This window comes from Coregonus clupeaformis, chromosome 16 (genome assembly GCF_020615455.1).
Source record: "Coregonus clupeaformis isolate EN_2021a chromosome 16, ASM2061545v1, whole genome shotgun sequence".
Taxonomy (NCBI): domain Eukaryota; kingdom Metazoa; phylum Chordata; class Actinopteri; order Salmoniformes; family Salmonidae; genus Coregonus; species Coregonus clupeaformis.
Window position 1 is genome coordinate 27673920 of NC_059207.1, and position 26349 is coordinate 27700268.

The following is a 26349-nucleotide window of genomic DNA, read 5'->3' on the forward strand; positions in this document are numbered from 1 at the left end:
GACACGACATGACACGACATGACACGACATGACACACACACACACACACAAGGCTGAAAGAAGCACAGGGGCAGCTGAAGAGCAGCACCCCTGGAGCAGGTTAGGGGTTAAGTGACTTGCTCAAGAGTGCAGCCGTCAGCTTAGGTACTTGAACGGGCAACCCTCTGGTTTCTGGCCCGCTCTACAATAGTATAAACTAGCAACGCACATGCCCCACCCACCTGAGGATCTGTCTTTTTCAGCCATCTATTTAATGTGTTTGCGGGGTGCAAAATCCACTTGTCAAAAAAATATGTTTTTATTGTCACATACACCAAAAAATCAAGTCTGTCACATACATATGTTTAGCGAAATTCCAGATAGGTGCAGTGAAATGTGTTGATAGCCATAGTAGTACGGCACCCCTGGAGCAAATGAGGGTTAAGTGCCTTCCTTACGGACACATCGACAGGCTTTTCACTTTGTCGACTTAGGTATTCGAATTAGTGACCTTTCGGTTACAAGCCCAACGCTTTAACCGCTAGGCTACCTGCCGCCCTGTGTGCATATGTGCGTACGTGGATGAGTGCATCAGGGAGTTGTAGACCAACTGCAGGTATTGCTGAAATGAATGATCATTCGCTTATATACCCTTATACAGTGGGGAGAACAAGTATTTGATACACTGCCGATTTTGCAGGTTTTCCTACTTACAAAGCATGTAGAGGTCTGTAATTTTTATCATAGGTACATTTCAACTGTGAAAGACGGAATTTAAAACAAAAATCCAGAAAATCACATTGTATGATTTTTAAGTAATTAATTTGCATTTTATTGCATGACATAAGTATTTGATACATCAGAAAAGCAGAACTTAATATTTGGTACAGAAACCTTTGTTTGCAATTACAGAGATCATACGTTTCCTGTAGGTCTTGACCAGGTTTGCACACACTGCAGCAGGGATTTTGTCCCACTCCTCCATACAGACCTTCTCCAGATCCTTCAAGTTTCGGGGCTGTCACTGGGCAATACGGACTTTCAGCTCCATCCAAAGATTTTCTATTGGGTTCAGGTCTGGAGACTGGCTAGGCCACTCCAGGACCTTGAGATGCTACTTACGGAGCCACTCCTTAGTTGCCCTGGCTGTGTGTTTCGGGTCGTTGTCATGCTGGAAGACCCAGCCACGACCCATCTTCAATGCTCTTACTGAGGGAAGGAGGTTGTTGGCCAAGATCTCGCGATACATGGCCCCATCCATCCTCCCCTCAATACGGTGCAGTCGTCCTGTCCCCTTTGCAGAAAAGCATCTCCAAAGAATGATGTTTCCACCTCCATGCTTCACGGTTGGGATGGTGTTCTTGGGGTTGTACTCATCCTTCTTCTTCCTCCAAACACGGCAAGTGGAGTTTAGACCAAAAAGCTCTATTTCTCATCAGACCACATGACCTTCTCCCATTCCTCCTCTGGATCATCCAGATGGTCATTGGCAAACTTCAGACGGGCCTGGACATGCGCTGGCTTGAGCAGGGGGACCTTGCGTGCACTGCAGGATTTTAATCCATGACGGCGTAGTGTGTTACTAATGGTTTTCTTTGAGACTGTGGTCCCAGCTCTCTTCAGGTCATTGACCAGGTCCTGCCGTGTAGTTCTGGGCTGATCCCTCACCTTCCTCATGATCATTGATGCCCCACAAGGTGAGATCTTGCATGGAGCCCCAGACCGAGGGTGATTGACCGTCATCTTGAACTTCTTCCATTTTCTAATAATTGCGCCAACAGTTGTTGCCTTCTCACCAAGCTGCTTGCCTATTGTCCTGTAGCCCATCCCAGCCTTGTGCAGGTCTACAATTTTATCCCTGATGTCCTTACACAGCTCTCTGGTCTTGGCCATTGTGGAGAGGTTGGAGTCTGTTTGATTGAGTGTGTGGACAGGTGTCTTTTATACAGGTAACAAGTTCAAACAGGTGCAGTTAATACAGGTAATGAGTGGAGAACAGGAGGGCTTCTTAAAGAAAAACTAACAGGTCTGTGAGACCCGGAATTCTTACTGGTTGGTAGGTGATCAAATACTTATGTCATGCAATAAAATGCAAATTAATTACTTAAAAATCATACAATGTGATTTTCTGGATTTTTGTTTTACATTCTGTCTCTCACAGTTGAAGTGTACCTATGATAAAAATTACAGACCTCGACATGCTTTGTAAGTAGGAAAACCTGCAAAATCGGCAGTGTATCAAATACTTGTTCTCCCCACTGTATATGGTAAATAGGAAAATAAGATCAGATAGAGAATGTTGGACTGCAATTTCCTTCTCCTGTGACATCCTAAAGTTTAGATTTCAGTGTTGTAACTTTGCCAGGAAAGTAATTATGGCCATTCAGGGAAGCCTTGCTATTAGAGGCAGGATGAAGACATCAGGCTAAATTGAAGGGACAGCGTTAAATTCGGCTGAACAAAACATTAGTGGATCACTTTGACTGTGTTTTTATTGGATTCAATATTCAATTCTCACCTGCCCAGCCATGACTGGCTTCCTTGCCATAGAGCCAAGGAGTAAGAGACCATTTTGTGAATCAAAAGGTTGTCCAAAATAAATGGAAATATACATTCTGTACACCAACAACATAAAAAATGATGGATTGAATTCAATTTAAGTCCAGAACAATAAGCTCAATGGAGTTAGACCAAAGACTAGAATGTATAGTGCCTTTGGAAAGTATTCACACCCCTTGACTTTTTTCACATTTTGTTGTGTTACAGACTCAATTTAAAATTGATTAATTTGAGATGTTGTGTCATTGGCCTACACAGAATACCCCACAATGTCAAAGTGGAATTATGTTTTTAGACATTTTGATAAATTAATAAAAAATGAAAAGCTGAAATGTATTCAACCCCTTTGTTATGGCAAACCAAAATGTGTTTAGGAGTACAAATGTGCTTAAGAAGTCCCATAATAAGTTGCATGGACTCACTCTGTGTGCAATAATAGTGTTTAACATGATTTTTGAATGACTACCTCATCTCTGTACCCGACACATACAATTATCTGTAAGGTCCCTCAGTTGAGCAGTGAATTTCAAACACAGATTCAACCACAAAGACTCAGGGATTTCACCATGAGGCCAATGGTAACTTTAAAACAGTTACAGAGTTTAATGGCTGTGATAGGAGAAAACTGAGGATGGATCAACAACATTGTAGTTACTCCACAATACTAACCTAATTGACAGAGTGAAAAGAAGAAAGCCTGTACATAATAAGAATAATCCAAAACATGCATCCTGTTTGCATAAGGCACTAAAGTAAAACTGCAAAAACATTGTCCTGGATACAAAGTTTTATGTTTGAGACAAATCCAACACTCTTCATATTTTCAAGCATGGTGGTGGCTGCACCATGTTATGCATATGCTTGTCATTGGAAAGGAGTAGGGAGTTTTTTAGGATAAAAATAAACTGAATAAATAAAGCTAAGCACAGGCAAAATCCTAGAGGAAAACCTGGTTCAGTCTGCTTTCCAACAGACACTGGGATACAAGTTAACCTTTCAGCAGGACAATAACCTAAAACACAGGGCCAAATATACACTGGAGTTGCTTACCAAGACGACATTGAATGTTCCTGAGCGGCAGAGTTACAGTTTTGACTTAAATCGGCTAGAAAATCAATGGCAAGACATGAACATGGCTTTCTAGCAATGATCAACAACCAACTTGACAGAGCTCCTCTCCCCTCCAACTCCCCTCCAACTCTTCCCTGGGTCCTTAGTGTACAAGAGTGCACCATGGTTTCTGTTTTATATTTTCCCAAATTATGTTCTCAGTTTTATTTTTCCTGGTTGTAGTTTTTTTTTAGGTTTTCACTCTCAAAATTACAATTGTTCAAAGATAAACAATGAAATTGGATGTTCTGAGTCCATGTCAATGGTTAAATCACATCAGAATACCTTTTTTTGGGGGGTCTGGAAGAAAACAAAAACATTTATTTTTGAGAGTTTAATTGCGCATCGGTCAAGCATGGTGGTGGTAGTGTGATGGTTTGGGGATGCTTTGCTGCCTCAGGACCTGGACGACTTGCCTTAATAGAAGGAACCATGAATTCTGCTCTGTATCAGAGAATTCTACAGGAGAATGTCAGGCCATCCGTCTGTGAGCTGAAGCTGAAGCGCAGCTGGGTCATGCAGCAAGACAATGATCCAAAACACACAATCAAGTCTACATGAAAATGGCTAAAAAGCAACACATTTGAAGTTTTGGATCTCCAGACCTAATCCCAATTGAGATGTTGTGGCAGGACTTGAAACGATCAGTTCATGCTTGAAAACCCACAAATGTTGCTGAGTTACAGCAGTTCTGCATGGAAGAGTGGACCAAAATTCCTCCACGGCGACGTGAGAGACTGATCAACAACTACAGGAAGCGTTTGGTTTGAGTCATTGCAGCTAAAGGTGGCAATTACTTTTTCACACAGGAGCATTGGGTGTTGCATAACTTTGTTTATGAAATAAATTAAAGTATGTAATTGTTGTGTTATTGGTTCACTCAGGTTCCCTTTATCTAATATTAGGTTTTGGTTGAAGATCTGATAACATTCAGTATAAAAAATATGCAAAGATAGAGAACATTAGAAAGGGGGCAAATACCTTTTCCCGGGACTTAATACATGAAACCACACAATCCTTGACAATATATGTTTTTGCTTATTGGTGTGGGAAGACGTGCTCCTTTATGTCCAATTTGGGTAATCATTGACAATATTTGGGACCCCTTTTTGCTCAAGTGCACCAGAGGCAAAAGTTCTATATAGCCTCTTTAAATAAACAAAGGACTTGATTGAGACTTAGCCCTAGTTCAAACCGCGCTCTATCGCCGCACCGAACTCAAAAATAGATAACTTTCTTTTTGGAAGAGCGTGGAGTGGCTCTTAAACAATAGAGTGCGCCTCTGACTTTTGACGATAATTCGGCAGCCTCTGCCGCTCTTTCGGCGCGGTGCGGGTGAAGCACGCCTCTGTTTTAATGCAGTGCGCCAAAGGGTGGCTATTTGAAGAATCTCAAATATAAAATATATTTTGATTGGTTTAACACGTTTTGGGTTACTACATGATTCCATATTTGTTATTTCATAGTTTTGATGTCTTCACTATTATTCTACACTGTAGAAAATAGTAAAAATAAAGAAAAACCATTGAATGTGTAGGTGTTCTAAAACTTTTGACCGGTAGTGTATGTTAATTGCATGGAAATATAGGTTGCTTCTCTACCACACGCACAACAGAAGCACAATCATGGCCTCAGATTCGCAAGTGAAGGACTTCTGTGAAATGTCGCTGTTATGCCTGAATTCTATCCAAAACCAACGAGGATGTCTGCTATTGAGAGCGGATGTATGAAATCAATTGGTACAGTATGTCAAGCAAAGCTCTTAACCGTGCCAGCCTGCTCTCTTCATTTCGATTCAGTTCGACTCGCCATTAAATTTGGCGTCTGAACTGTGCGTTAGATACATAGTTTGGCATGCTGTTTTACTCCTTAGTGTTCGTTCGCATGATGCCTCTGTGTTTAGCTTGAGACTACTGTTTCAAACTATTCCTGTAGTGTCCAATTTTGGAATGGCACTTTACATTAATTCTACTTGAATAGAGGTTCCTGGCCTCCCAGGCTCAGTCGTAATAGAATAAAAACTCCCAATCCCTTTTCTTACAGTAAATCCATGCAGTGTGTTATTAGTGTGTGGAAAGTCTATCGTCTCTCCTCCGATTTATGATTGTCTTCATAATTGCTTTTCGTCAGCTTTGTGTAATCTATGGTCAGGTGAAGTTGCTCTGGGTGACCTTTTCACCCCCAATGTGTCTGCTGTGCACTTCCTTATTGAGACGTAGTCAGTTAGAGGTTATTATCTTCCCTTGTTGAACGCCCTGTGGAGGTCAATAGTGCAATGTGTGGAAACAAGAGAAGGGTGCAATGCCCCTACTAAGAAAAACATGTCTGGTATGCAAGAGCATGTCACTAAGATGCTAATTCAATTAGTCAGTCTTACTGAATATTTGCATTGCTTATTTCAACCTGAGGTGTCCAGACTAATTAGCCATACAGTAAGGCATTGTGGTAGTGGCAGATCTGTCACCTGCCACCTCAATATCTCTACCCACATCTATACTATGCCAGTGTTTGGATCCATCTCATTTGCACATTACCTGTTTGTGCTAAGTTTAGGATCTTAGACTCAAATGTTCGAATCAGCTTTCATATCTGTTGCTAGTATTGGCGTCAGACTGCTGAAGGTACAAGGACCAAGGACAAGGATTGTTGCTGTTATTTTATTGTGTGATGTTGTGAGATTCTCTCTGGTGTTTACAGAATCCAGGAGCTGTGAGATCAGGGCCAGCTTAGAGAAAGCAGTTGTAGCAGTAGATAAAGCATGGGGGAAATGAATGGCTGTAGTATTGCCGTTAACATTGTTGATGATTATGAGTCTATGATGCATGGAACGTTAAGGTATAAATGTATGAAAGTGTGTATTCTTATTTTAAATGTATGTAGTTCTGTCCTTTGAGATGTTATGGTCTATTAATGTTCTGTATTATGTCATGTTTTATGTTTTGTGTGGACCCCAGGAAGAGTAGCTGGTAATTTAGCAGTAGCTAATGGGGATCCTAATAAAATACGAAATACTAGATAATATGCGTTAATCTGCAAGTAAAGACAATTGTAAAGCAGCCCTGCCTTCCCACTCGTCCTAGCCTCTTTCCATAATTGAATATCTCAGGCCCTCTTCACCTCCTCTTACAAAGGATGGGTGGATACTGGACGGAAGGAGTGTATCATTGAACTACAGGCTTCCAAGAGTGCTGCCTGACTCCAAACAGCACGATACACGAGCAGCTCCATTTCATCTGAAAGTTGACGGGTGGGGATAGAGAATCAATCCCACTGTAGCTACTGCAGGAGACGCCAGTGGTTTGGCCACAGTTGTATAGATCTCCAGGCATATCTTCAGAGGCCAATCTGAAGTGGAGGCGAAAGAAACGCACACCTGTTTAGGAGAGCCGCACGCTTTAGGAGCTCAGATGCGATAATTTTATAACCTGTCTTCAAAGGTGAACAGACATCCATTACCAGCAGAGTCGGATCAGAGGGGGAGCTACGTAGAGCTGAAGAGCTGTGAACAAGCACTAGGCATTGGCTGTTTCCTGCTCTCACACCTGGCTTAAGTTCCGTTGCGGATGTTTTTTCATCAGCCTGCACAAACAGAGCATTCCTCCTGTGTTGCCTCGGCCTTGCTGATGGATACAGTGTTTACTCTGTAGGGACTGCTGAGTGACGACAGAGTTATATTTGGACGTGCACTGTGTACATTAGGTCCAGAACAGTAGGCCCTGCACAGCTCAATAAGTCTCGCATGTACACTATTGATTGGCCGAAGAATCAATGCAACACTTCTATCTTTGATTTATTTCCTCTGTTCCTCTTGCTTTACTGTGTGCTCTTTGATTGAGTCATTTGGCCACTAAGTTTCAAAGCAGAGAGCTGAGAGACTATCAATCACTGAACAGGTAGCCTGACCCAGATACTGTACATCTCGGGACTTTGCTTACAATATAGCAGGACCCCACCCCACCTCAACATCCAACTAAAAAGGCCAGCTCTGCTTTATAGGACAAATGAAGTTTCCACTGAGGGGGAATCAAAACCAGGAAGGTGATTGGCCCAAATGGCATTTCAGAAGACTGTTCAAGACACAGGCAGCATTTTTCTCAGTTCTCCACTAGCCTTAAAAGCCTGTTTCTTTGGGTATTGCTTGGACACATCTCTATCTCTGTTTTACCTAAAACGAGACAAGCGATGAAAGCAATCAAAGTACACCTACTTGTAATACTGTAAATGTTGGCTTGCACAAGCACGCCAAACGAATGACTCATATAAAGCAGCACACCGCTTTAATCAGATCTCTGCAAAAGGTAGGACGTGCTCTGCTTGTTGGCTGCACATAAGAGCAGGAATTAGAGAGAGGGCAGGAGAGAGCTGTGCAGATCATTTCAGTACATGGATTACCGTATTCCCAGTTAGCGTACTGTAATCTCTGAGGGAACGGATAGAGGAAGCTACAATCATTACAGGCCAAGCCTAGCCACCCCCACAGTCTCATCGTCATGGTAGAAATGTTATATAGAATTAATGCTTCCAAAACGTATCATATGAATAGTACACGTGGTGAAAAAGGTGTTTAAGCCCGACTCAAAGTACCTCAGGAATCTCAAATGGAAGGCATATCATAGTACCTTCCATTATTCTATAAGGGCCCAATTCCGAATTCCGAAATTATACCTTTCTTACAAATGACTTTCCTACGCACTTCTCAATAGTTGGTATTATGACGTACCTTATGCAGGTGTGTAACGGGCTTTGCAGGCTTGGTTCCCTTGCGTGCGCTGAATAAATGTAATTAAACCGCTGAAAACCCTCCCACTTGCTGACAGATTTTCTCATGCCGTTTTCATTCAATAGTGTTTTCAGTATATTTATCTTAAACCATCCCTTTAAATACGGTGAACCTTTTAGTTTAAAGTTTGTCGACAGACTCACTAGAATATATGGAGAGAACGGGTTTAGAATATTAGAGATCAATTAAAGAAATCCATCGAAATATATGCATATTTGTCTCCGTTTTAGCACCAATTGGTAGGTTAATAAATATTCTGATCTTGTAGATTATGGGGTTTAAAACCTTTACGCATGAAAGAAAGAAAACGGTGGTTTGATTAATTCTGAAAATTGCTACATTCAGTTTTTTAACCCATGGTAATGTTGGAAGATTAGGAAGAATAGTGTACAATAGTAGGCTATACCCTTGTCTGTTGCCTGCACTACCATGGAACAGAACGATGTAATTACGCTACATGTCTTTTTTTCTATATTATCAACTGTTACTAATGATCCTCAGCAACAACCACACGGCAGTGATGGCGTTTATTTTATTTATTTATTTATTTCACCTTATTTAACCAGGTAAGCCAGTTGAGAACAAGTTCTCATTAACAACTGCGACCTGGCCAAGATAAAGCAAAGCAGTGTGATAAAAAACAACAACACAGAGTTACATATGGGGTAAACAAAACATAAAGACAAAAATACAACAGAAAATATATATACAGTGTGTGCAAATGTAGCAAGTTATGGAGGTAAGGCAATAAATAGGCCATAGTACAAAATAATTACAATTTGGTAAATAACACTGGAATGATAGATGTGCAAGAGATGATGTGCAAATAGAGATACTGGGGTGCAAATGAGCAAAATAAATAACAATATGGGGATGAGGTAGTTGGGTGGGCTAATTTCAGATGGGCTGTGTACAGGTGCAGTGATCGGTAAGGTGCTCTGACAACTGATGCTTAAAGTTAGTGAGGGAGATAAGAGTCTCCAGCTTCAGAGATTTTTTCAGTTCGTTCCAGTCATTGGCAGCAGAGAACTGGAAGGAATGGCGGCCAAAGGAGGTGTTGGCTTTGGGGATGACCAGTGAGATATACCTGCTGGAGCGCATACTACGGGTGGGTATTGCTATGGTGACCAATGAGCTAAGATAAGGCAGGGATTTGCCTAGCAGTGATTTATAGATGACCTGGAGCCAGTGGGTTTGGCGACGAATATGTAGTGAGGACCAGCCAAAAAGAGCGTACAGGTCACAGTGGTGGGTAGTATATGGGGCTTTGGTGACAAAACGGATGGCACTGTGATAGTCTACATCCAATTTGCTGAGTAGAGCGTTGGAGGCTATTTTGTAAATGACATCGCCGAAGTCAAGGATCGGTAGGATAGTCAGTTTAACGAGGGCATGTTTGGCAGCATGAGTGAAGGAGGCTTTGTTGCGAAATAGGAAGCCGATTCTAGATTTTACTTTGGATTGGAGATGCTTAATGTGAGTCTGGAAGGATAGTTTACAGTCTAACCAGACACGTAGGTATTTGTAGTTGTCCACATGCTCTAGGTCAGACCCGCCGAGAGTAGTGATTCTAGTCGGGTGGGCGGGTGCCAGCAGTGTTCGATTGAAGAGCATGCATTTAGTTTTACTAGTGTTTAAGGGCAGTTGGAGGCTACGGAAGGAGTGTTGTATGGCATTGAAGCTCGTTTGGAGGTATGTTAACACAGTGTCCAATGAAGGGCCAGATGTATACAAAATGGTGTCGTCTGCGTAGAGGTGGATCTGAGAGTCACCAGCAGCAAGAGCGACATCATTGATATACACAGAAAAGAGTCGGCCCGAGAATTTAACCCTGTGGCACCCCCATAGAGACTACCATAGGTCCAGACAACAGGCCCTCCGATTTGACACATTGAACTCTATCTGAGAAGTAGTTCGTGAACCAGGCGAGGCAATCATTTGAGAAACCAAGGCTATTTAGTCTGCCAATATGAATGCGGTGGTTGAATGAGTTGAAAGCCTTGGCCAGGTCGATGAAGACGGCTGCACAGTACTGTCTATTATCAATCGCGGTTATAATATCGTTTAGGACCTTGAGCGTGGCTGAGGTGCACCCATGACCAGCTCGGAAACCGGATTGCATAGCGGAGAAGGTACGGTGGGATTCGAAATGGTCGGTGATCTGTTTGTTAACTTTCAAACATTTTCGAAAGGCAGGGCAGGATGGATATAGGTCTGTAACAGTTTGGATTTAGAGTGTCACCCCCTTTGAAGAGGGGGATGACCGCGGCAGCTTTCCAATCTCTGGGGATCTCAGACGTTACGAAAGAGAGGTTGAACAGGCTAGTAATAGGGGTTGCGACAATTTCGGCTGCTAATTTTTGAAACAAAGGAAGCAAATGAAGGTAAACAAAACAACGTAATTAAATGGAATGATAATGTAGTCTATACCAACTGAAGGGAACTAACAGTGAATTGACAGTTGAATGTGTTGTTTTTAGGCCTACTGACGGTCGATACTGATAGTGGCTAATATTTAACATGATAGAAATAGGAAACAGAGAAAGTCAGGGCAGCCTATAATTAAGACATTTGAGAGTACCCATCCCTGCAAATTAAAAGGCCAAACAATTTAAATTCTGCATAATGGCACAGCTTTTCATAAACTTTACTGTGGGAAAGTTGACATGTTGATATGCTTCAGTTTGCTGCTATATGACTGGTTTCACATTTGTCTCCAGCAATTATAAGGCAAAATATATCTTTAAAAATTGTCATTTACAGTTTCCTTTATCCAAACGGATTACTCATTTACCTAGCTCTTATCGATAGCTGTTATCAAGTTGTAAATTACAGTACATGGAGAATAGTGTTATTTCTATCAGAAAAAAAGAAAGTAGATGCATTTTCCACTTGGAACCTGTAGGTTCGCTAGACCTTATTCATGGTTTCCTCGCGCGTAAAGGTGGTGGAATTATTAGGGAATTAAGTAAAGGTCAGAATACGGGGTATCTGTAAACACACATCCGCCACACCTTCATTTATTCGATCTCCACCCAAAACGAATAGCAGGTGAATAGCATGATATTCTCATGCTTAAGTTCAAGGTCAGAATACGCATAGAGAGAAGTGCATAAAAGGGAATTACGTTCCATTTTCTCGTGCTTAACTCGGGTCGGAATCGGGCCCTAACTGAGGAATGTTGTTAAAGTGACGGATAGTTATTTATTTAGTCATAATCATTATTCTGTGTAGCTCCCTTTTGTATTTCAGGGACAGTTCATATATTTATAGATTTGTTTATCCAAGTTTAAGTGTTTTGTTTACCTTGTTTGGAGAGTATTAGGGAGTGCCAATAACCTTACCCTCACCAAATAGCCGTTGCTGCGTTGTGTGACAGTTCATTTAGCATTCATTCATGACATCACAATAAATAAGGGTTGCATGATGTCAGTAACAAATAGAGGGAGAAGGAAAACAAAGGTTGAATTGCCTGTGATTTCCTGGTCACCAAACAAATAAATGTTTAATCAGACGTGAAGAAGTTAAAAAGGATTAATTAAATACAGTCGAATCAAATGGTTAGCCTCATTACTTTGATTTCTCTGTGCGCAGTACTTAAAGTGCACAGGCAACTTAAGTGAACTGCAGCAGCACAGCAGTGTCTTTGACTGAAAGCCACATGCCTAAATGCCCTTTTAGTCTTGAGAACGTGTCCAAATGAATGTATAGTCAAATAGCCTCATGTTTCCAAATACATGGGCCCTCTTGATGTTCCATCAAAGGACAATTGCCCGAAGCTGCTGTGAAACTGTCTTCTGACACTGATTAAATAGAGGCCAAGGACAACAGCAACCAGCTAAAAGGCAATGCTAGAATGGCCTGTAACACAGGACTTTTGAGAGAATTACATACATTTGTGAAGATGCTTATTTTACTGAGAAGAAAATGGACGATTATGATATGGTTTAATTGCTTTATTTTTAACTTTTCCATCATTGTGGATGTACATGCTTCATCCTTTTGTAGGTTGAGTAGTCCATATGCACTACATCAGATAAAGACTAAATGGAATGGAGACAACCCATCTAATGGCAGCTATTATTGTTTCAATCAGCATTTAACACTGATGTGACAAAAGACCAATGACCAAATTTCCTAACTGTGAGTTTGCACAGAGGCACAGAGCAAGTTTATCACCCTGTTTCTATGACTAATAATGTCAGTAAATGTAGAGAGGATGTTTCCCAAATATATAATTTCCCCAAGATATTCGCTGTTGAGAGGCTATCATAGCCACCATGTCTTAGCAATTGATAATTGTGATACATTTTCCCTTCCTTCATGAGGAAATGGTTTTTAGACATTCATCTGATTTGACTCAATGTTTGTCATTGGTGACGATAAGGAATACGATTCCATGTTAAAAGCCATTAGTTTTCTATTACGGTTGAGCAAGATGGATAGGCACTCGACACTGACTGAATTACTGTGTTTAAAGCGTCAAATGTTTTTCAAAGGAGTCTATCTCTACGGGGGCTCCCTTTGCCACTTCCCAGGGCTGAGTGTCTGAAATGGCCATAAAACTCTGAGAGGCAGACAGCCTGTAATTTCAGTAGTGAGCAGTCCGCCAAGGTATAATGGAAAAGCTGTGGCAGCCATGAAATGTGCTGCATCTCGATGTTGGAACACTATTGTCCAAACACTCCGGACACCTTTCTAAACTTTAAATTACTGCATTTAAAGTAAAAACATGCAGTACCTTTCCACAGACTCTACACCTAGTGCAGACACATATTATTGTCCAAAGTGTTTGTGAGCAATGAACAGGTTGTCCATGGAAACACCCACATGGAAGGTGTTAGTGATGACTGTTCGTTTTTACAGATGTAGAACAGAGAGGATGCGTTATGGCTAGACTGGGAAGTCTCTCAGTCTCCACACACTTCGGTTTCTCTCTATCAAATCCTGTGATGGGATGTTTTATGGAATAAGCAATTTGTTCCAGTCAGAGAGGAAGAAGATGAGAGGGTTTCTATAGAGGAGAGGGGGAGAGAGGTGCATGAAGCCCTTGTCCCTGAAACAAGGCTGAGATGTGATGTTCGCAACATGTCACATTGAGAGCCACTCTGGGTGATTTGATAGGGAGCGGAAGGAGATGGAGCCAGAGTAATGAAGTGAGGAAGAGTGGGTTTGCTCGCGGCCTATTCTGTGCATCCAGGCTGCAGAGAGTGTTACCTCATCATTTTCTCCAGACAAATCCTCAGCCTCTGCACTTCTCATTGAGATGTGGAGGACAGAGGATAATAAACATAGGACTGTTGTTGTCCTGTATTCTTTGGTTATTCATTAACAGGGATATGAGATGGATTCCAACACACCTCAACCATCTCAATTCCCCCCAAAATCTCAACTTCTGCTTAAGATTCCACATCTACCAGTCGACAGTAAACAGTATTCTGAAATTATTATCCTTATCTTGTGAGGAGCAAGGCATGCTCACTTAGGGCTACATAGTCAGAAGCATTACCTTTGGCCTTCAAGCAGAGAAGGATTGGGGCAGGTTAACATGAATAAGTCCAGTTTGGATAGGGAGGGCATGAGGGCATTACTCCATCTTAGTGGGCATCAGTAATTTGGAAACACAGGACAACAGTGCACATGCTACTCCAATAAACCTACTTAACTGGATTAGTGATGCCACCTTCCAGGCATGAATACATTTAAGCTTTTATCATAAACACACATAAACAAAATCACACTATTTTTATCATTTAAGAATCAAGTTGGGTAACACTTGAGATGGCCATTATAAGCACGTAGCTGGCAGAAAAGTAACATATCTTGACAGCACAGCCAATATCTATTTCAATTGTTATTATGATGCATGACACCTACTCCCCAAAATCTCACCAATATTCTCCACGTTTGCGGAGATTGTATTCATGGTAAGCACTGCATATATCGTCTCAATTGGAAATTACCTTTAAAAGCTGCATTGTCGACAATATGCAATCAGATTGAATCACAGGTTAAAATACATGAGTATTTGACTATTTGTTATTTATATACTTACAGTGCCTTCAGAAAGTATTCACACCCCTTGACTTATTCCACATTTTGTTGTGTTACAAAGTGGGATTAAAATGGATTTAATTGTCATTTTTCATCAACGATCGACACAAAATACTCTCTAATGGCAGTGTTAGAAAAATGCTAACATTTATTACAAATTAATGTAATTAGATAAGTATTCACCCCCCTGAGTCAATACATGTTAGAAACACATTTGGCAGCAATTACAGCTGTCAGTCTTTTTGGGTAAGTCTCTAAGCACTTTGTAAACCGATTTAAAACATCTACAGGATCGGCGTCCCTATACCGGGACGGTTGCTGCTCAATATGTGATATGTGACTAGAATGGCGTTGTAAATATCAGCCAACTTTCCGGGACATAGACATGTCTTATATGGGCAGAAAGCTTAAATTCTTGTTAATCTTACTGCAGTGTCCAATTTACAGTAGCTATTACAGCTAAAAAAATACCATGTTATTGTTTGAGGACAGTGCACAAAAACAAAACACTTTTGTCACAGCAACTGGTTTGATACATTCACCTCTGAAGGTAAATAATGTACTTACGTTCAGTAATCTTGCTCTGATTTGTCATCCTGAGGGTCCCAGAGATAAAATGTAGCATAGTTTTGTTTGATAAAATCAAATTGTATATTCAAATCTAGGAACTGGGTTCTACAGTTTGACCCCCTGCTGTCTCTAATGAATAACTTCACCACGCTCAAAGGGATATTCTGTGTCTTTTTTTTCTTTCTCATAACAAAATTATAAAAAATACACATCTACCAATCAGTGCCCTTCTTTGTGAGGCATTGAAAAACCTCCCTGGTTTTTGTGGTTAAATCTGTGCTTGAAATTCACTACTTGATTGAGGGACCTTATGGATAATTGTATGTGTGGGGTACAGAGGTGAGGTAGTCATACATTTTTTATTTTAACCACTATTATTGAACACAGAATGAGTCCATGCAACTTATTATGTGATTTGTTAAGCACATTTTTACTCCTGAACTTGTTTAGGCTTGCCATAACAAAGGGGTTGAATGACTGAAGACATTTCAGATTTTCATTTTTATTGAATTTGAAATACATTCTTAAAACAAAATTCCACTTGGACATTGTAGGGCATTGTGTGTAGATCAGTGACACAACATCTAAATGTAATCAATTTTAAATGCAGACTTTAACATAAATAAAATGTGGAAAAAGTAAAGGGGTGTGAATACTTTCTGAAGGCACTGTATTTTCTGTGTATTTGAGTATTTGCAAATAATGTGGCCCGAATCAGCTACTTCTATTGGAAGTATTTAAAAGTATTTTCAAATAAATTCCTATGAAAATATTTTCTAATACTTAATTCCAAATAAATTATTTTAAATATCAAACAGACCTGGGTTCAAATGTATTGGAGTATTTATTTGTATTTAAAAATAGAGTGTGTTTAAGTATTTCCAAATACTTGCCAACTCTTTCCAAGTGTATTTCCAAATACATTCCAATATTCAACTACTTGTGTTTTCAAATACGAAATATCAAAATACTTACTTCCAAATGTCTTTGAAAGTAATTGAAATACCCCAAATAGTATTTGAACCCAGGTCTGATGTTGTGTGCCAACAATGTGAATGATGCACCCTCGTGCGGCGGTGAGTGAAAACGTGACAACATTTATTCGACGTTTATTTAGCTAATTAGACATTTATTCAGCGTATATGCTCAAACTTACACATAGTGGGCTGCTGTTGAACCATGAGTGAATCGGTTGATAGGAAATATCACACTTCCAGGGTGTGTGTTGCTGGTGTAGCCATCTGTGTTTGTTTGTGTGCAGGTCTAGACTGGCTGATTTCCACATGAACTGTATGGTGACTCAGCATACGGTCAGCAGCTGCCCAAATGAGGACAACTACCAGGCCTGTCTGGCCTCCTACGCCGGCCTCATTGGTAAGTGCATGGGACTTTTTGGCTATACGTATCCCGGTAAAACTTGACAAGCCTGGAGGCATAATGCTTTATTAGTTGTTATAAGCATGTATGAGCTTGTATAATGGATTATTTTAAAGCTTATAGAATGTCATACTTCGCTGTGTAGGACGTTTTTTATAACTGACGCAATATGGCTGTTATTTTGTCAGGATCATTGGAGATGATAATAAGACATTTTAGGGTGTTAAAACATGCTTATGACTAATAATTAATTATAACCACATTATAATGCACTATACCTGCATACTTTAGGTAAAGTGATACCCATACACCTCCTCTTATTCTCCCCCCAAACACATTGCACATCAGTGGCTGAGTGGAGGTGGCAATGTAAGAGAGCGTTTACTTCATTAAAACATTTAATGACTCATATAGTAAATGTTCTTCAAATAGAACAAGGAAAATTGGCGCAGCAAAGACATTCTTCCATACCAGTAGACATTTGAGAGCACCTTCGTAATGAGTTGGCACTATTCAGTACGATCAAGGAGGTAGACAAAAGGAGTTATGTTTTGACTACTTTGAGTGAACCTACAATACCCTTTGGAGATGGCATAGTAATAACGTTCCCACTACCACCTGTCTGTAATTTAATTGTTGATAGTTGCTATAAATGTGTCAAACATACTGTATCTCTAGAGTAAACTGACATTCTATTACCCTTGCTAGTGCTTCTGGACTACACAGTATGAGATGTTTTTCCACAAATAAAGATCTCCTCTCCTGAAAGCATTATCAAACAGAATTGCTGTTTTTGGTTACATCTTTCTAAACTAATATGACTAGCTCTCTCCGGATGGACACTCCACATCTAAAACAAGAATCAATCAGCATACTACTGTTAGGTGGCTTCCTTTCCCTCTGCCTCCGTGGTACAATAGTCCCCGTCGCCATTAGTAACATACTGTAAGCCTGTGTAGGTAGCGTTACTCTTTATAGTAAATGTAGTCCATTATTATCCATTAGTGGCCTGTGAATGATCTGTAACTGTAGCGTTATTCTCACCTCTATAGGGACAGATATGACTCCCAATTACATGGACAGCAGTTACACCAACTGGACTGTCTCCCCATGGTGCACCTGTAAAGGAAGTGGGAACCAGGAAGAGGAGTGCGAGAGCTTTCTCAGGGACTTCACAGAGAACATGTGCTTGAGTGAGTCACGCTTGCATTTCAAATCTGTTTTGTAACATACAAGACCACCACTGATATGATTTGAAAATAACCACCATTCAAATCTGTAGTGTGTTTCCCTCGAAACTGAAAGTGAACCGGCACATCTGATGTATTTTAGTTGTTCTGAGTTAGATTTTGGGTCTGTGTTTTTTTGTTTTTAAGGCGATGTCTCGCGGCACTCTGTGAGGTGTGTGGTGTATGGGTAATATTGACTGGCTGGTATTGTAGCAGTTATTTAATTCACATTAGATCAATGTTCCTTTCTTTCCACAGCTCATTGTTGGAATCAACCTCTAAGTCTGATAACAAACCAACCAAACCTCTTTGGCCACTTATTGTGTTTGGTTTGAAATAACAAGATACATTTAGAGCCGTTTCTTATCAACTCATTACACCTCAATACCCTAACATTTGGAAAATACTTGTTCTACAGATTATGGGATAAAGCAATTATTTGCATGTCATTTCCACATTTTACCTTAGATATTACAGTGTTTATCAGTCTAGGAGAAAAATATAATCTAAGGTTAGGAAAAGCATCTTAACGTCACAATTTAGTAGTCAAATGTCAGGGGTACCGCCTCACCATTGTGATGTACCTTGCAATGTCATCAGAATTACAAGATACCATTGCTTTTAACATGTTCCATTGTGTGCGTAATGCTTTCAGACTTTTTTTAATAGATTGCCATGGCACACTTTTAGCTGAATCTGCAAGATGAGGGATGAGGCTTGTAGCCGAGGAGGCGTCTTGAAAAAGAATACAACATGCAGCATCTCCTCTTTGCAGTGTAAAGGAACTGGAGAAGATAAAGTGAAATAGATTAAGCTTTGCTCTTATACATTAAGTGGGGGGACATAACAGTCCACAGAGACGGTACGTATTATGTACAATTAGATAATAGGCTAATCGTATTCAGCCTCCTCCCTGCAGGTAATAGCAATAGGGTTAAAACAACGTATCTGAAGTCATAAAAATATGGAATTGCTGTCGGCAGTGAACTTAATCACTCGGTGGAACATTTGGGTGCAGTAAAGCATCCGCTGAAGGAGCCCTCTAGCCAACTTTGGTGATTTATTTTTTTATTCCCCTAGCACCCCTCTGGGTGATCTTACCACCCCAGCAAACAGATGCATGAAAACAACACTCTTGTCTTGACTTGACCAGCATCTTATTGCAAACCTTAAGATACTTTACAAGGCTTTCAGAAATCACAAGCATTATGTTCTTCATAGCTTTGCCATTCCTCCTAGATTTGTATTGTAACCAACCCAAGGCCGAGATATCCGAGCACCCCATGGAATGACTTCTGAAGTCAATATGTCTTTACAACATGCTGTGTTTACAGTATATATGCATGTGTGTGAGGGTGCGTGTGGAGGTGTATGTATTGGGGTGTGTGTGCTTGCAGTGTGTGCATACTTTCTTTGCATGTGTGTCATTGCTCTCTCATTTGTTCTCTCTGAAAGGGAGAAAAAAAAATATATATATATATATATTTAAAATAAACACGTGTTCTGTTAAAATGGACAAGCAGAGTGAAAATGCCCACACCCAAAATTGGGCAGAGGACCAAAAAGTTGACTTAGAGCTGACTGTTAGCTGCCGCAACACTGGGAAGACAGTCAAGACAAATTACTTTATCTCTTTGTCCCCACAGGAAATGCCATTCAAGCATTTGGTTATGGAACAGACAGTCTCTTCCACAAAGCTGAGTCTGTCCCATCGACCCCCTCCATGAAGCCTGGATTAGAGACCTCGGTCAGCACCTCAGAGCCTCTAGATAACCCCAATGATGTCCAGCCTGAGGATGAGGCCAACGGGAAGGTAGGCAGGGAAATCACCAGCTACTATAGCACCTGCTGCCACATTCCAATTACCAGGGTCGTGTTCATTATTAGGGCACGCAATGGAAAACGTTTTAAAGTGTTTTGTAGCTGAAAACGAATTGGACAATACCAGGAAGTCTCTCCCTGTTTCAGTCCATATTTTTCCTTTAGGTGCCTAATGAACATGACCCATTTATCACCTGGCGCTAGATTAAATGAAAACTGGTAAACATGGGTATATTCACTGGGGTGAAACATTTAGAACGTTGCATATAATGCATAGAGCTGGCAATAATTGCTATTCTACATGAAACAGAATCATGTCAGTCCTATTTTCTGTTGAGTATATAAATCCAAATGTGCGTATGAAGATGTTTTTGACCTATCCCACAGACCCAGTTACTGTGTTTGACCGAATACTGAATTGGGACCTTGGTACGGCATTAAACAAAAAAAGTCATTGTTTTTATTACATGAGTAATATAGGGATATTTATAATTCCATGTTTCATGCATGGCTGAGAAACAACACCGTTTTGGCATCATTATTATGTTTGGAAAGACTCCTATAAAGATGTTGAATGCTGAGCAATTTCAGGCTTTCACATCCATTAAATGGTCATCTCTTATACTGTTCTGTACACAACCCACATTGTGATAAAGACAGCAAATTAATATCTTAAAAATGGTGTGAGGGAGAGAACTAATGAATAAGCCACACTGATAACATTAACAGTAGGAGGTAGAGGGGAGCGGTGGAATTGCTTTCTCCAAAGGTTCTGTATGTATGTCAGTGTTGATGCACCACTCTGTGCCTCTCTCGCTGCAGTGCAATGCTTAATTTATTGTAAAAATGGTAATTAGGAAACAATAAGACGTGTGATTACTCAAGCAGGAAGTTTATAATTAGAGAGGGAGCCGGTGGGGACATTTTGGGTGGCCCTTCATTCTGCAGCAACTATGCTTGGCAATTAAAACTTGTCAAACTTCCATCGTAGATTAATTGGGGGAATACTGATATGACTTCTCTTGGCAAAAGACTGGCTGTCTAGCCTCATAAATCTCATGAGTGCTCAGGACCACATGCATGCTGGTGTCCAGTTAGTGGAATTGTTACGCTAAAGGAAATGACATAGTCTGCTGTGTGTTTGATGGCTGGACAGGCTCCCCCAGACACTCGATAAGTAATCTGAAGTTTTGTTTGATAAATGAGGCCCGTGGAGAATTACACCCGATTGGGCTGTGCTGCTCAAGCTTAATTCCCTCTCAAGTCAATTTCCCTGTATTCGGTATCACCAACAGGTCAATTGTGCTATGTGAGTTTGTTTACTTGTAAAGCTTTATTCTTCCTTTAATACTGTTAGCTATGGCCTTATGTCCAGGAAATTCTACCTTATTCAGTCAGTAACTATGTTCTCAAGATGTGTTCTCAAGAGATCGAAAGAGAGGAAATATCTAGGTGACATTTCACTTTGTCTTATCGCTGTTCACAAGTTTAGGAAGTGAAACTGTTGAGGGCTGTTGAATGTATAGGGATATGAATAATGTGGATAAGATGTCATTTTCCTTACCAATCAGGATTTCAATTAATTCAGTGGACAGGCCTTAATAGTGATGCTAACATTTATTAACGGAGAGGTTCTGGAAGAAGCATTTCACTGAATGAAACTTAATTTAGTTTATTAAAATAATGCAATTTAGCCTACAGAGGAAGTAGGATAAGCAAGCAAAACATTTCCCATTGTATATTAAATGAATTATTATATTATTATATTGATTCTATTAATGTTCTCCACAAGAGTTTTGTAAGTGTTTCGGTGCGTTCAGATCCACTTAAGAATCCATTGTGCCATAACCATTGGGATAAATGTGTGGTGCAATAGTTGTAGACGTTACGTTGGTGCAGCCTTTGCATAGATATGTGCAAGCACTTTAACATGACCTGAAAATACCAACTCTGTCGTTGGCCTAGTCATTGCTCACTGCCTGGCTGTGCTGTGTGTAGAATAGAGCCCATAATGTCACTGTCATTTCAGCTGTTTGTAAATGGGGATCAAGAAGTGTTTTAAATGTCCCATTGTAATTGTCTGCTTATCTACAAGTGACTCAGAAAATGACAAACTCACTAGGATGTCTTTGTATCACTCACTGTATGGGAGTTCCACATACTGTTTTTCTGTGTGTACGTTCCTTCAGAAACCTGATTGGAATTTAAATGGCACATCTTAACAAAATTTTTTATCAGGAAAATAATGCCTTTTTCTAGTATTTTTGGAGAGTCATGCATTATGTAAGTGGACCATTGTATAAGTGAGAATTAGCCCTCGCTTCAGAGTCAATTTTTTGCTTTTGTGCCCCTGACTGTACAGTACATTGTGTTGATTTTCAGCTCAATTGAATATAATTGATTGTGGACCAACCCTGGGTTACTCAATAACCAGCCCTGGAAAACGCAGCTGAACATTACTGTTCGACGAAGCTCTGATCAATTCTAAAACGTACTACCTTCACAAAACTAAATTAATAATATCTTGTTATCCCCAACAACATGTTGTGTGTGGGTGCGTGAGTATCTGTGTGTGTGTGTGTGCATGTCTATGTGTGTCTCTGTGTGTGTAAAAATATTGGCTACAGACAAAGATCTGGACCGATGTCAACAGGCTGCTGCTACACATCACTGCACCTGCTAATTAATTGGCTTTTAGTTGCGGATGTGTTTGCTGCATTGTCAAGCAACGATTGCTTTTTTGGCAACTGTCATTTAACCATTTCTCTGTACAGTCACACATTTGAAACCAAGCTCTTCCATAATAAATACAGCCTTTCCTTTCACCTAAAACCCATTAAAAAAACATCTCTCAGTGCTTATATGACTTTACCATTTACAATTTTTTTCATGATTGTATTTTTCTAAAACAGTTTGGCCATGTTGAGTTGGCTTGTGTTGGAGACACTGCTATTAGAACATGAGAAACCGGAAGATAATATCTGACTATGTTTTTCTCTGTGTACAGGGAAATGAACCAAAGTGGAATCTCTCAAAAGGCTACATTGGTGGAGATGAGGTAAGGAAGGGAGGAGGGAATAGTACATGTTTCTGTTGATGTGCTATAGCTTTGCAGGGGGAAATGGTGCCTCCATAAATCGAGAAAGCTGCAGTTACAGTGCCTTCAGAAAATATTCACACCCCTTGACTTATTCCACATGTTGCTGTGTTACAGCCTGAATTGTAATGGATTAAATAGAGTTTTTTTGTCACTGGTCTACACACAATACCCCATAATGTCAAAGTGGAATTATGTTTTTAAAAATGTTTACAAATGAATTAGAAATGAAAAGCTGAAATGTCTCTAGTCAATAAGTATTCAACCCCTTTGTTATGGCAAGCCTAAATAACTTCAGGAGTAAAAATATGCTTAACAAGTCAGATAATAAGTTGCATTGATTTACTCTGTGTGCAATAATAGTGTTTAACATGGTTTTTGAAAGACTACCTCATCTCTGTACACCATACATACAATTATCTGTAGGGTCCCTCAGTCGAGCAATGAATTTCAAACACAGATTCAACCAAAAAGACCAGGGAGGTAAATAAAAAAAAGAAAATAAAAAAGCAGACATTGAATATGCCTTTGAGCATGGTGAAGTTATTAATTACACTTTGGATGGTGTATCAATACACCAATCACTACAAAGATATAGGCGTCATTCCTAACTCAGTTACCGGAGAGGAAGGAAACCGCTCAGGGATTTCACCATGAGGCCAATGGTGACTTTAAAACAGTTACAGAGTTTAATAGCTGTGATAGGAGAAAACTGAGGATGGATCAACAACATTGTAGTTACTTCACAATACTAACCTAATCCCCAAAGCCAACACCTCCTTTGGCCGCCATTCCTTCCAGTCCTCTGCTGCTAATGACTGGAACGAACTGCAAAAATCTCTGAAGCTGGAGACTCTTATCTCCCTCACTAACTTTAAGCATCAGTTGTCAGAGCAGCTTACCAATCACTGCACCTGTACACCGCCCATCTGTAATTAGCCCACCCAACTACCTCACCCCCATATTGTTATTTATTTTGCTAATTTGCACCCCAGTATCTCTATTTGCACATCATCTTCTGCACATCTATCACTGCAGTGTTAATACTCTGTGGTCCTCTGTAGCTCAGCTGGTAGAGTACGGCGCTTGTAACGCCAAGGTAGTGGGTTCGATCCCCGGGACCACCCATACACAAAAATGTATGCACGCACGACTGTAAGTCGCTTTGGATAAAAGCGTCTGCTAAATGGCATATTATTATTATATTATTATAATACTAATTTGTAATTATTTTGCACTATGGCCTATGTATTGCCTTACCTCCATAACTTACTACAATTGCACACGCTGTATATAGATTTTCTATTGTGTTATTGACTATATGTTTTGTTTATCCCATGTGTAACTCTGTGTTGTTGTTGTTTTTATCGCACTGCTTTGCTTTATCTTGGCCAGGTCGCAGTTGTAAATGAGAACTTGTTCTCAACTGGCCTACCTGGTTAAATACAAAATAAATACAAAATAAAATAATTGACAGAGTGAAAACAAGGAAGCCTGTACAGAATAAAAATATTCCAAAACATGCATCCTGTTTGCAACAAGGCACTAAAGTTGCACTAAAGTGGCAAAGTTACAGTTTTCACTTAAATCTACTTGAAAATCTATGGCAAGACCTGAAAATGGTTGTCTAGTAATGATCAACAACCAATTTGACAGAGCTTGAAGAATTTTGTAAATAATAAATGGCCAAATTTAGCACAATCCAGGTGTGTAAATCTCTTAGAGATTTACCCAGATAGACTCACATCTGTAATTGCTGCCAAAGGTGCTTCTACAAAATATTGAATACTTAAGTGTAAATTAGATACTGTATTTCTGTATTTGACTTTCTATAAATTTGCCTAAATTTCTAAAAACATGTTTTCACTTTGTCATTATGGGGTATTGTGTGTAGATGGGTGAAAAAAAATACTGAATCCATTTTGAATTCAGGCTGTAACACAACTAAATGTGAAATAATTCAAGGGGTATTAATACTTTCTGATGGCACTGTACTTGAAGGCAAATTGAAAACACATTCAAAATGCCTACAATGTTATGGAAATACACATAATAAGGCCATAGTAGAATGGGTATTACTGAGTAACTCTCTTGGGTGTACAATATCTAGAAGAGCATGTCCATTCTATACTTTCTTCTAATGTACTGTACAACATACTGTAGTTGCCTTTCACATTGCCTGATGTTGTCCATGGTGAAATGACTGAATTTTCTATGTCTTCATGTGGAGAAGTGACTGATATTGTACAGAAATAAAACCTATCCAAATAGCTAGGAAGCAGATTAATAGATTAATATGTGCTATGCCTGTACTATAGCTTGTGCTTTCCTTGGAAGTAATACTTAAAACGTTTAAGCTGGCATTACCTAAAGGGGATTGAGAATGAAGCCTGAGCTCTGCACTATGCCAATACATGTAAAAGCAGAGAGTACACCCAAAAGACTTCAACAGCAGTCGCTTTCAACATATTTCATATGTGCCTCAAATGTGTTCATGTTTTTATTCACATGGAGTGGCTGTGGATCAGTATTTGACCCTTTCTATGTAAAACACAACACTTGGACTCACTGAGTCATTCCTAACCTTTCCACCCAGCCTCTACTGGAGCCCAGCAGTGGTTACGATGACCTGACCAGACCGGAGGGCCCTCCTGAAGACGGGTCACCCTGTGTCTGTGCCAGTGTCTGGGCGCTGCTGCTCAGCCTGACCTCCGCCGTGGCCAACCATGCCCTATAAACCTCCCTGTGGGTTGTTGTCGACCAACAAGCTGATCCCCAACGCAGAGGCTTGTTCGAGGATGTTTTTTTTTTTAAGGCATTGTCATGCTATTTCAAAAAGGAGAGGCAGAGAGAACACAATCTGAGATAAACTGAAATATTCTTTATTTGATGTAACATTTTGGGTTTTGAGGACCACTATGATCAAGAAAATGGCTTATGGACCCTTATCATGGTGAAGTCTCAGTGGCCGTTGGCTGTCTTCCCATCAGTAACACTGACAAAGACCCAAAGTATAATGTCAAAGAGGAGAGCAAGAAAGACAGAGTGAGAGAGTGAAAGAGAGAGAGTGTGAAAGATGGAACTGGAGAGAGAGAGTGTGATAGATGGAAATGGAGAGAGAGAGAGGAGAGAGAGAGTGTGAGAGATGGAAATGGAGAGAGAGAGTGGAGAGAGAATGTGAGAGATGGAAATGGAGAGAGAGAGAGGAGAGAGAGAGTGTAGGAGATGGAAATGGAGAGCGAGAGAGGAGAGAGAGAGTGTGAGAGATGGAAATGGAGAGAGAGAGGAGAGAGCGCTCTGCTGTCTGTCACTTGATTTCGTCTTGAAACAGTGCTCGACTTCTTTAAAGGGACAAACCTCAAACTTTGTTTCCAGAAGAATTATGACATTTGTGTCTTTTCAAAAGTGTAAGGCCTAGATTCAATCAGATGAAGCATTAACCAGCGATAGCATAGCTGTGGTTTTGGCCGTGTCAGAGGTGGAACTGCGTTGGAGCTGTCAAAACGGTGAGCACTGAGCAGCTGCTCTTGTGATCATTGTCACGAAGTCACACCCGTCCCACTCAAGTTCATAATGAGAAAGTGTAGGCTATATAGAAAGAACTACTCTCAAATTGAAAAATCATGAAATGAAATAATGAGGGTTTCTATCAGTCTAATCCAGGTGTAGATTACATCTCACATTCCAGTGTTGAAATGTATAAACAAGGCTGCATGGGATTTATATTAATGCGACTCTGTGCAGCCAATGGCAATGTCCGCTCTAACGCAGCT

At 40.2% G+C, this 26349-nt stretch overlaps 1 protein-coding gene across 1 annotated transcript in view; it reads left to right on the plus strand.

The window, feature by feature from the left end:
* The window catches only part of LOC121584102 (GDNF family receptor alpha-2-like), an 82219-nt gene extending 56546 nt beyond the window's left edge, over window positions 1–25673 (plus strand). The window contains exons 5-9 of the mRNA XM_041899933.1: window positions 16314–16426; window positions 17482–17622; window positions 19305–19471; window positions 22487–22537; window positions 25173–25673. Of these exons, the coding sequence (XP_041755867.1) occupies window positions 16314–16426; window positions 17482–17622; window positions 19305–19471; window positions 22487–22537; window positions 25173–25313 (613 nt within the window). The 3' untranslated portion in view covers window positions 25314–25673. The remainder of the gene's footprint in view (window positions 1–16313; window positions 16427–17481; window positions 17623–19304; window positions 19472–22486; window positions 22538–25172) is intronic.
* The last annotated feature ends 676 nt before the right edge of the window (window positions 25674–26349 follow it).